This window comes from Bombina bombina, chromosome 3 (assembly GCF_027579735.1).
Source record: "Bombina bombina isolate aBomBom1 chromosome 3, aBomBom1.pri, whole genome shotgun sequence".
NCBI classification, from domain to species: domain Eukaryota; kingdom Metazoa; phylum Chordata; class Amphibia; order Anura; family Bombinatoridae; genus Bombina; species Bombina bombina.
In genome coordinates this window covers 770,153,710-770,166,375 of record NC_069501.1, presented here as the reverse complement: position 1 = coordinate 770,166,375, position 12,666 = coordinate 770,153,710, and the positions used below count along the sequence as shown (strand labels likewise).

The window sequence follows — 12,666 nt, the reverse complement described above, 5'->3', positions numbered from 1 at the left end:
AAAGGATTCCCTTGGGACAAGGTTAAGATTCCTAAGATTCTATCCTTCCTTCAAGAGGGATTGGAAAAAGGATTATCTGCAAGTTCCCTGAAGGGACAGATTTCTGCCTTGTCTGTGTTACTTCACAAAAAGCTGGCAGCTGTGCCAGATGTTCAAGCCTTTGTTCAGGCTCTGGTTAGAATCAAGCCTGTTTACAAACCTTTGACTCCTCCTTGGAGTCTCAACTTAGTTCTTTCAGTTCTTCAGGGGGTTCCGTTTGAACCCTTACATTCCGTTGATATTAAGTTATTATCTTGGAAAGTTTTGTTTTTGGTTGCAATTTCTTCTGCTAGAAGAGTTTCAGAATTATCTGCTCTGCAGTGTTCTCCTCCTTATCTGGTGTTCCATGCAGATAAGGTGGTTTTACATACTAAACCTGGTTTTCTTCCAAAAGTTGTTTCTAACAAAAACATTAACCAGGAGATTATCGTACCTTCTCTGTGTCCGAAACCAGTTTCGAAGAAGGAACGTTTGTTGCACAATTTGGATGTTGTTCGCGCTCTAAAATTCTATTTAGATGCTACAAAGGATTTTAGACAAACATCTTCCTTGTTTGTTGTTTATTCCGGTAAAAGGAGAGGTCAAAAAGCAACTTCTACCTCTCTCTCTTTTTGGATTAAAAGCATCATCAGATTGGCTTACGAGACTGCCGGACGGCAGCCTCCCGAAAGAATCACAGCTCATTCCACTAGGGCTGTGGCTTCCACATGGGCCTTCAAGAACGAGGCTTCTGTTGATCAGATATGTAGGGCAGCGACTTGGTCTTCACTGCACACTTTTACCAAATTTTACAAGTTTGATACTTTTGCTTCTTCTGAGGCTATTTTTGGGAGAAAGGTTTTGCAAGCCGTGGTGCCTTCCATCTAGGTGACCTGATTTGCTCCCTCCCATCATCCGTGTCCTAAAGCTTTGGTATTGGTTCCCACAAGTAAGGATGACGCCGTGGACCGGACACACCTATGTTGGAGAAAACAGAATTTATGTTTACCTGATAAATTACTTTCTCCAACGGTGTGTCCGGTCCACGGCCCGCCCTGGTTTTTTAATCAGGTCTGATAATTTATTTTCTTTAACTACAGTCACCACGGTTTCATATGGTTTCTCCTATGCAAATATTCCTCCTTAACGTCGGTCGAATGACTGGGGTAGGCGGAGCCTAGGAGGGATCATGTGACCAGCTTTGCTGGGCTCTTTGCCATTTCCTGTTGGGGAAGAGAATATCCCACAAGTAAGGATGACGCCGTGGACCGGACACACCGTTGGAGAAAGTAATTTATCAGGTAAACATAAATTCTGTTTTTTGTCATCTTGACTAGCACTACTTACTGTGCACTTAAAGGGACAGTCTACAATAGATTTTTTATTGTTTAAAAAGATAGATAATCCCTTTATTACCCATTCCCCAGTTTTGCACAGCCAACACTGTTACATTAATACACTTTTTACCTCTGTAATTACCTTGTATCTACGCATCTTCTGACAGCCCCCTGATCACATGGCTTTTTATTTATTATCTATTGACTTGCATTTTAGCAATTAGTGCAGTGTTTTGCTAACTCTTAAATAACTCACCAAGCATCAGCACAATGTTATCTATATGGCCCACATGAGCTAGCAGTCTCCTGTTGTGAAAAGCTAATAAAAGAGCATGTGATAAGAGGCTGTCTTTAGTGGCTTAGAATCAGGCAGACATTTAGAGGTTTAAATGTTATAAAGTGTATTAATATAACAATGTTGTTTGTGCAAAGCTGGGGAATGTGTAGTAAAGGTGTTGTCTATCTTTTTAAACAATAACAATTTTAGTGTGGACTGTCCCTTTAAGCTTAGAATGCACAATACAGAGCAGGGACTGTACCTTTTTACAGTGACTGCTTTCTCTATATTATTTCTAAGGGCTTTTTTATATTTGATATGTAACTTTTAAGCTTGTTAAGCTTGTTAAAAAACTAAACAAACAAAAAAAACTGGAAATGTGTAAAGCATCTTCTTTGTATTGAGTGAGATAATCCAAAGTTTAGACAATATTGAAACCCCTAGATTTTAAGGGAATGGGGTAAGAAACTAATCCTAATCGCCTCAAAAGTAGACCTACGTACTAAAAGGGGCAGTGCCTAATGGCAATAATAGATTATCATAACAAGTAGAAAAAGAAAAGAAGCATCATAATGGCACACTATCTACCAGGGATAGTGATATACCAATCAGAGTCATGGAAGTGGGTGATAGAAAAAATAAAACTTAACTATATATCAAATAAAACTAAACATAGGACAAGTTAAAAAACACATATTATTATTATTATTATTCTTTATTTATAAAGCGCCAACAGATTCCGCAGCGCTGCGCATGGGTACAAAGATAAAAGTACAATGGAGAAACAATACACATAAACTGCCCCTCTGGGAGAAAAGTACCATCAAGTACAACAATAAAAGATCAATAGATAACGTATACTAGATCAGTACAAATGGGGGGTGACTTTCCCCATAGAACAGTGTACTGTCAGTACAAAAGATCCCTATCACTGACCGAGAATGCCAAAAAGGCCTTGCTACAGCTTTCACAGTACCTTTGACATAGCAGTGGCGAAACGCGCTTCAGGCGTTCACACTGCTCCACTGTGTGACACTTTATTTGTTGAATTAACTGGTATTATTTGAACTCTATTATGGTACTATCATATACTACCTTTTTTTTAGTAGATGCAGCACAGGGACACCAAGCCTTATTACATAATTGACCAGGGGTACTGTGAAAGCTGTAGAAACGCCTTATTGGCATTCTTGGTCAGTGATAGGGATATTTTGTACTCTCAGTACACTGGTCAGTGGGGATAGTCACCCCCCATTTGTACTGATCTAGTATACTTTATCTATTGATCTTTTATTGTAGTACTTGATGGTCATTTCTCACAGGGGGGCAGTTTATGTGTATATGTGTTTTTTTTACTTTCTAACTTGTCCTATGTTTAGTTTTATTTGATATATTAAAAGTTAAGTTTTATTTTTTCTATCGCCCACTTCCATTTGTATATCACTCTCCCTGGTAGTGTGCCATTATGATGCTTCTTAGTTTTTTCAAAGTGCAACAGCCAGTAACATCACTGATTTGTGAAAGCTCACTGCTCTTGTCACAGGATGCACCAATAACACGTACATACCAAAATGGTGATACCGTGTATAAAATGCAGAGTTTTTCCAACTAGCTTCTGTGACTGGTTAAAATAAGAGAACGGTTTTAAAGAGAGCTGCAGGTACAGGAGTAAAAACACTAGCATGGTAAGTAGTAACCATCCTACTGAGGTTGTACTCAGCAGTTTGATGTGTTGTCCCTTTAAATATTTTATGGGGAGATTAAATGTTGAGTTTAATGTTCCTTTAAATTGTTTTCTTTTCAAAGTTGACAGCACATTCCTTGAGCCAATTTGACGTAGATCTACGTCATGCGGTAAATAACCCATTGTACTGCATAACCTAGATCTATGTCCATTCTATCTTCTTATGGTAACAAAGCACAATTGGTGGTCCATTTTCCATATGAAGACAAATTGCTAGATCTGTGTCACTGCCTGTAACGTTGATCTCAGTTGGTGCCGGTGGGAGCTGTGGGAAGGATGAAGGGAGGCGGTGGCACAGCAGTGGAGGGGGGATGGGAGATGGGAGGAGCGGGACCCTACTTTCAGAAAATAAAGCTTGGGAGATTTAAGGATGCTACACTACAGAAAAATGGGAATCAGGCTATAATGATCGTGGGGGAGGGGGGAGACACCTACATTACAGAAAATCATTAAAAGTAAAAAAATATTAACTTTGTACTGGCAGACAGCTGTCAGTACCTTAGATGGCAGACATCTTTGGGAAATGGGAGGGTTAGATGGCTGTTTGGGAGGGATCAGGGAGATGGGAGTGTAAGAGGGCTTCCTACACTGCAGAAAATAAAGAAAATGTATTTATAAAAAAAAAAACTTAATACTGGCAGACTGTCTGCCAGTACCTAAGATGGTGGTGAAGAGTGAGGGTGTGAGAGGTAGAGAGCTTTGGAAGGGTTTAGGGAGGTGGCCAGGGCAATCCTTACAGTAGAATACTATTACCCATGCCAGTTTACTAATTTAACCCCTTCACATCAATTAGCAATCTTCTAATTACCAAAAAGAAATGGCAAAGCAATGAATGCCTGCTGTTTCTGAAGAGGGATCCCAGAGAGCCTATTACAACCATTTGTCTTATGAGTGCAGTAGTTTTGTGTTAACTTTTTCACAAATTTTGGGATTCTCTCTGAAATTATTAACAATCTTTTTAATATGATCACATTTGGAGGCGAACCAGGGACATGAAATATAGCAAAATGGACCTAGATCAACACCTTGGGTTGTCTACTAAAAAAAATATATATATTTAGTTTTGATAGGTAAATAAAAAATAGAAGGCTCTATTTCTCTTTAAATGGAGTGATAGCAAAAATGTTTTGATATCTTGGGCATGTTTTTCTCCGAAATTCCTGGTAACAAAGGGGTTATACAGTTACCTTAAACACATACCTTCTAACCATTTTTAGTAATACAAGCAGCGTAATATAAAGTTTGTATTTTGTGTGTTAAGCATTTTAAATGCTTTTTTTTCCCCATTTTTTTTATTGTAGTCCATGAACATTTTAACTTCGGTTTTACTGCTGTATGCCAAAGAGGAGGAGGCATTTTGGCTACTGGTATCAGTGTGTGAAAGGATGCTTCCAGATTACTTTAATCACCGGGTCATAGGTGAGTTTCCAACATCCATATCACTTTCATTATGTTATTGCTTTCTTCCCCCCTTTTGATGGATACAAAAAAACAAAAGTGTAAATTTCTCCAACATAGGTGTGTCCGGTCCACGGCGTCATCCTTACTTGTGGGATATTCTCTTCCCCAACAGGAAATGGCAAAGAGCCCAGCAAAGCTGGTCACATGATCCCTCCTAGGCTCCGCCTACCCCAGTCATTCGACCGACGTTAAGGAGGAATATTTGCATAGGAGAAACCATATGGTACCGTGGTGACTGTAGTTAAAGAAAATAAATTATCAGACCTGATTAAAAAAACCAGGGCGGGCCGTGGACCGGACACACCGTTGGAGAAAGTAATTTATCAGGTAAACATAAATTCTGTTTTCTCCAACATAGGTGTGTCCGGTCCACGGCGTCATCCTTACTTGTGGGAACCAATACCAAAGCTTTAGGACACGGATGAAGGGAGGGAGCAAATCAGGTCACCTAAATGGAAGGCACCACGGCTTGCAAAACCTTTCTCCCAAAAATAGCCTCAGAAGAAGCAAAAGTATCAAACTTGTAAAATTTGGTAAAAGTGTGCAGTGAAGACCAAGTCGCTGCCCTACATATCTGATCAACAGAAGCCTCGTTCTTGAAGGCCCATGTGGAAGCCACCCCTAGTGGAATGAGCTGTGATTCTTTCGGGAGGCTGCCGTCCGGCAGTCTCGTAAGCCAATCTGATGATGCTTTTAATCCAAAAAGAAAGAGAGGTAGAAGTTGCTTTTTGACCTCTCCTTTTACCGGAATAAACAACAAACAAGGAAGATGTTTGTCTAAAATCCTTTGTAGCATCTAAATAGAATTTTAGAGCGCGAACAACATCCAAATTGTGCAACAAACGTTCCTTCTTTGAAACTGGTTTCGGACACAGAGAAGGTACGATAATCTCCTGGTTAATGTTTTTGTTAGAAACAACTTTTGGAAGAAAACCAGGTTTAGTACGTAAAACCACCTTATCTGCATGGAACACCAGATAAGGAGGAGAACACTGCAGAGGAGATAATTCTGAAACTCTTCTAGCAGAAGAAATTGCAACTAAAAACAAAACTTTCCAAGATAATAACTTAAAATCAACGGAATGCAAGGGTTCAAACGGAACCCCCTGAAGAACTGAAAGAACTAAATTGAGACTCCAAGGAGGAGTCAAAGGTTTGTAAACAGGCTTAATTCTAACCAGAGCCTGAACAAAGGCTTGAACATCTGGCACAGCGGCCAGCTTTTTGTGAAGTAACACAGACAAGGCAGAAATCTGTCCCTTCAGGGAACTTGCAGATAATCCTTTTTCTAATCCTTCTTGAAGGAAGGATAGAATCCTAGGAATCTTAACCTTGTCCCAAGGGAATCCTTTAGATTCACACCAACAGATATATTTTTTCCAAATTTTGTGGTAAATCTTTCTAGTCACAGGCTTTCTAGCCTGAACAAGAGTATCGATAACAGAATCTGAGAATCCTCGCTTCGATAAGATCAAGCGTTCAATCTCCAAGCAGTCAGCTGGAGTGAAACCAGATTCGGATGTTCGAACGGACCCTGAACAAGAAGGTCTCGTCTCAAAGGTAGCTTCCAAGGAGGAGCCGATGACATATTTACCAGATCTGCGTACCAAGTCCTGCGTGGCCACGCAGGAGCTATCAAGATCACCGACGCCCTCTCCTGATTGATCCTGGCTACCAGCCTGGGGATGAGAGGAAACGGCGGGAACACATAAGCTAGTTTGAAGGTCCAAGGTGCTACTAGTGCATCCACTAGAGACGCCTTGGGATCCCTGGATCTGGACCCGTAGCAAGGAACTTTGAAGTTCTGACGAGAGGCCATCAGATCCATGTCTGGAATGCCCCACAGCTGAGTGACTTGGGCAAAGATTTCCGGATGGAGTTCCCACTCCCCCGGATGCAATGTCTGACGACTCAGAAAATCCGCTTCCCAATTTTCCACTCCTGGGATGTGGATAGCAGACAGGTGGCAGGAGTGAGACTCCGCCCATAGAATGATTTTGGTCACTTCTTCCATCGCCAGGGAACTCCTTGTTCCCCCCTGATGGTTGATGTACGCAACAGTTGTCATGTTGTCTGATTGAAACCGTATGAACTTGGCCCTCGCTAGCTGAGGCCAAGCCTTGAGAGCATTGAATATCGCTCTCAGTTCCAGAATATTTATCGGTAGAAGAGATTCTTCCCGAGACCAAAGACCCTGAGCTTTCAGGGATCCCCAGACCGCGCCCCAGCCCATCAGACTGGCGTCGGTCGTGACAATGACCCACTCTGGTCTGCGGAATGTCATCCCTCGTGACAGGTTGTCCAGGGACAGCCACCAACGGAGTGAGTCTCTGGTCCTCTGATTTACTTGTATCTTCGGAGACAAGTCTGTATAGTCCCCATTCCACTGACTGAGCATGCACAGTTGTAATGGTCTTAGATGAATGCGTGCAAAAGGAACTATGTCCATTGCCGCTACCATCAAACCGATCACTTCCATGCACTGAGCTATGGAAGGAAGAGGAACGGAATGGAGTATCCGACAAGAGTCTAGAAGTTTTGTTTTTCTGGCCTCTGTCAGAAAAATCCTCATTTCTAAGGAGTCTATTATTGTTCCCAAGAAGGGAACCCTTGTTGACGGAGATAGAGAACTCCTTTCCACGTTCACTTTCCATCCGTGAGATCTGAGAAAGGCCAGGACAATGTCCGTGTGAGCCTTTGCTTGAGGAAGGGACGACGCTTGAATCAAAATGTCGTCCAAGTAAGGTACTACAGCAATGCCCCTTGGTCTTAGCACAGCTAGAAGGGACCCTAGTACCTTTGTGAAAATCCTTGGAGCAGTGGCTAATCCGAAAGGAAGCGCCACGAACTGGTAATGTTTGTCCAGGAATGCGAACCTCAGGAACCGATAATGTTCCTTGTGGATAGGAATATGTAGATACGCATCCTTTAAATCCACCGTGGTCATGAATTGACCTTCCTGGATGGAAGGAAGAATAGTTTGAATGGTTTCCATCTTGAACGATGGAACCTTGAGAAACTTGTTTAAGATCTTGAGATCTAAGATTGGTCTGAACGTTCCCTCTTTTTTGGGAACTATAAACAGATTGGAGTAGAACCCCATCCCTTGTTCTCTTAATGGAACGGGATGAATTACTCCCATTTTTAACAGGTCTTCTACACAATGTAAGAATGCCTGTCTTTTTATGTGGTCTGAAGACAACTGAGACCTGTGGAACCTCCCCCTTGGGGGAAGCCCCTTGAATTCCAGAAGATAACCTTGGGAGACTATTTCTAGCGCCCAAGGATCCAGAACATCTCTTGCCCAAGCCTGAGCGAAGAGAGAGAGTCTGCCCCCCACCAGATCCGGTCCCGGATCGGGGGCCAACATTTCATGCTGTCTTGGTAGCAGTGGCAGGTTTCTTGGCCTGCTTTCCCTTGTTCCAGCCTTGCATTGGTCTCCAAGCTGGCTTGGCTTGAGAAGTATTACCCTCTTGCTTAGAGGACGTAGCACTTTGGGCTGGTCCATTTCTACGAAAGGGACGAAAATTAGGTTTATTTTTTGCCTTGAAAGGCCGATCCTGAGGAAGGGCGTGGCCCTTACCCCCAGTGATATCCGAGATAATCTCTTTCAAGTCAGGGCCAAACAGCGTTTCCCCCTTAAGTAGCTTGTTCTTGGAAGACGCATCAGCCGACCAAGATTTCAACCAAAGCGCTCTGCGTGCCACAATAGCAAACCCAGAATTCTTAGCCGCTAACCTAGCCAATTGCAAAGTGGCGTCTAGGGTGAAAGAATTAGCCAATTTGAGAGCATTGATTCTGTCCCTAATCTCCTCATAAGGAGGAGAATCACTGTCGACCGCCTTTATCAGCTCATCGAACCAGAAACATGCGGCTGTAGCGACAGGGACAATGCATGAAATTGGTTGTAGAAGGTAACCCTGCTGAACAAACATCTTTTTAAGCAAACCTTCTAATTTTTTATCCATAGGATCTTTGAAAGCACAACTATCCTCTATGGGTATAGTGGTGCGTTTGTTTAAAGTGGAAACCGCTCCCTCGACCTTGGGGACTGTCTGCCATAAGTCCTTTCTGGGGTCGACCATAGGAAACAATTTTTTAAATATGGGGGGAGGGACGAAAGGAATACCGGGCCTTTCCCATTCTTTATTAACAATGTCCGCCACCCGCTTGGGTATAGGAAAAGCTTCTGGGAGCCCCGGCACCTCTAGGAACTTGTCCATTTTACATAGTTTCTCTGGGATGACCAACTTGTCACAATCATCCAGAGTGGATAATACCTCCTTAAGCAGAATGCGGAGATGTTCCAACTTAAATTTAAATGCAATCACATCAGGTTCAGCTTGTTGAGAAATGTTCCCTGAATCAGTAATTTCTCCCTCAGACAAAACCTCCCTGGCCCCATCAGACTGAGTTAGGGGCCCTTCAGAAATATTAATATCAGCGTCGTCATGCTCTTCAGTATCTAAAACAGAGCAGTCGCGCTTACGCTGATAAGTGTTCATTTTGGCTAAAATGTTTTTGACAGAATTATCCATTACAGCCGTTAATTGTTGCATAGTAAGGAGTATTGGCGCGCTAGATGTACTAGGGGCCTCCTGAGTGGGCAAGACTCGTGTAGACGAAGGAGGGAATGATGCAGTACCATGCTTACTCCCCTCACTTGAGGAATCATCTTGGGCATCATTGTCATTGTCACATAAATCACATTTATTTAAATGAATAGGAATTCTGGCTTCCCCACATTCAGAACACAGTCTATCTGGTAGTTCAGACATGTTAAACAGGCATAAACTTGATAACAAGTACAAAAAACGTTTTAAAATAAAACCGTTACTGTCACTTTAAATTTTAAACTGAACACACTTTATTACTGCAAATGCGAAAAAACATGAAGGAATTGTTCAAAATTTACTAAATTTTCACCACAGTGTCTTAAAGCCTTAAAAGTATTGCACACCAAATTTGGAAGCTTTAACCCTTAAAATAACGGAACCGGAGCCGTTTTGAACATTAACCCCTTTACAGTCCCTGGTATCTGCTTTGCTGAACCCAACCAAGCCCCAAGGGGAATACGATACCAAATGACGCCTTCAGAAAGTCTTTTCTAAGTATCAGAGCTCCTCTCACATGCGACTGCATGCCATGCCTCTCAAAAACAAGTGCGCAACACCGGCGCGAAAATGAGACTCTGCCTATGCTTTGGGAAAGCCCCTAAAGAATAAGGTGTCTAAAACAGTGCCTGCCGATATTATTATATCAAAATACCCAGATAAAATGATTCCTCAAGGCTAAATATGTGTTAATAATCAATCGATTTAGCCCAAAAAAAGTCTACAGTCTTAATAAGCCCTTTTTGAAGCCCTTATTTACAATCGTAATAAACATGGCTTACCGGATCCCAGAGGGAAAATGACAGCTTCCAGCATTACATCGTCTTGTTAGAATGTGTCATACCTCAAGCAGCAAGAGACTGCTCACTGTTCCCCCAACTGAAGTTAATTGCTCTCAACAGTCCTGTGTGGAACAGCCATGGATTTTAGTGACGGTTGCTAAAATCATTTTCCTCATACAAACAGAAATCTTCATCTCTTTTCTGTTTCTGAGTAAATAGTACATACCAGCACTATTTCAAAATAACAAACTCTTGATTGAATAATAAAACTACAGTTAAACACTAAAAAACTCTAAGCCATCTCCGTGGAGATGTTGCCTGTACAACGGCAAAGAGAATGACTGGGGTAGGCGGAGCCTAGGAGGGATCATGTGACCAGCTTTGCTGGGCTCTTTGCCATTTCCTGTTGGGGAAGAGAATATCCCACAAGTAAGGATGACGCCGTGGACCGGACACACCGTTGGAGAAAGTAATTTATCAGGTAAACATAAATTCTGTTTTTGTTTACAGAATACTATTTATTTATTTTCTCACAATTATTTGTGTCATTATTTTAAAAAAGGTCAAGGTTATGCTAATAACGATAAATTTTTGCCATGGGCATCCACAAGGGGTGGGGGGGCGCAACCCCCAGATTCTCCTTTCCACCTGGATTAAAAACTTAAGAAAAAAAAAGACAATTGAATGTCCATTTTTTCCTTATAATCCCCCTGAATGTAGCTCTGTTTTAGAGGAAGAAGTACTGTATTCTTGGAGTTATATAGCATTCTGTAATTTGTATTTCACTCTCAGTATTGTGATTCTGCAGTTCTGGACTCCAATTCCCAGTGGTGGGGCGTGAGCTTCCTAGAAGGCAGAAAGTTTTGCATGAGGTCACGCCCCTCCTCCATTCTGTGTGTATATGTCTGACCATGGTCAGACCCTCTGCACAAGTAGCAGTAGGGGGAGGGGGGCACTGTGTCAGTGATCTTAAACTCTGCACCAAGACTTCCATGTTATACATATACATTTCCAATCCCACCACCTATTTAACAGCTGCAAAGTATAAGGTATGTTATTAATGGCAATCTTCTTTGAGTACTTTATACACCTTCTGTGCAGAGTCCTCCCACTCACATACTGGAATAATTTGTTACAAGTTTACGCAATAGCACAAATAGAGAAATGCTTTTTTTGCATATCTTAGGTAATGTAGTATTAGTAGTTGTAAACTTTATTGGGTCAATTTATCAAGCTCCGTACGGACTGCTCCTCTATAACCTGTCTGTCTGCTCTAAAGCGGCGGACAGAAATCAACTTGATCGAATACAATCAGGTTGACACCCCCTGCTAGCGTGCAAATCTGCAGGGGCAGGTATTGCACCAGCAGTTCATAGGAATTGCTGGTGCAATGATAAATGCCAACAGCGTATGCTGTCGGCATTTATCGATGTGTGGCGGACATGATACGCTACATCGTATCATGTCCGTCCGCACTTTAACTTATGTTCATTCCTAAATAAATACAACTAAATGTTTCTTCTATTCTCATTTATAAAGAGTCTGGTTAAAGACATTAAATTTATTAACACTCCCCCCAACCCAAAAAAAAACCCAACAACATATTAATGTGTATTAACGTTTAGCAAACAGGGACTCCAAAATGTGTGTGTGTGTGTGTGTGACACGTGTGTGTATGTGTGTGTGTGTGTGTGTGTATATGTATATATATATATATATATATATATATGCAGGACACATGTTTTTTTCTAAAGAAAGAAATGATGTATTTAAATTATTTTTTTAAATATTGAAGAAAAATGTGTAAAGTTTTAGTTTTCATAAAGTAATGGGAACTACCATGTTAAACCTATGACCAATCTTTTTCTTATCTGAATATTTAAGGACTGTTATAAAAGAATCACTAGAGTGTACAAACAAATGGATATATGGAATAAAGCAACTTTAATCCCTTCATGTTGATTCTATCACGTGATTTCAAGGATGGGATTGGATCATGGGGGACTGCCTACAATGCTAGGCACACACCCCCAGTCCCATTTTCTATTCCCTAAAAGGAGGAGGCTGCAGAACACCTTGTAAGGTAGGACGTTCCATGCCGTCCTATGGAAGTTAAAGCCCAGTGCTGTTAGGACAGCATGGAACTTCCTAATGGCGTGAAGTGGTTAAAGGGCTGTTACACTATTAGAGTTAGTGACAGATATACACTAGCCAATAAAGTAACTAACTGTTCTGAACATTTGTTTTACAGATTTTTTTTTATTATAGCTTGATACCTTTACTTTGTATTCTTTTCTCACCTCTCACTAAGGCTGTGAACAATATAGTAAAATATATGTAAAAAAATTAAAGAGCTGTTTCTCTCTCTCTCTCTCTATATATATATATATATATATATATATATATATATATATATATATATATATATATATAT

The 12,666-nt window shown here is 41.2% G+C and overlaps 1 protein-coding gene across 4 annotated transcripts in view; it reads left to right on the top strand.

Annotated features, from left to right (window-relative positions):
- The window catches only part of TBC1D8 (TBC1 domain family member 8), a 554,164-nt gene that overhangs the window by 439,011 nt on the left and 102,487 nt on the right, over positions 1–12,666 (top strand). For all 4 annotated transcript variants that reach the window (XM_053707644.1, XM_053707646.1, XM_053707643.1 and 1 more), the window contains one exon: positions 4,678–4,795. In XM_053707644.1, the coding sequence (XP_053563619.1) occupies positions 4,678–4,795 (118 nt within the window). The remainder of the gene's footprint in view (positions 1–4,677; positions 4,796–12,666) is intronic.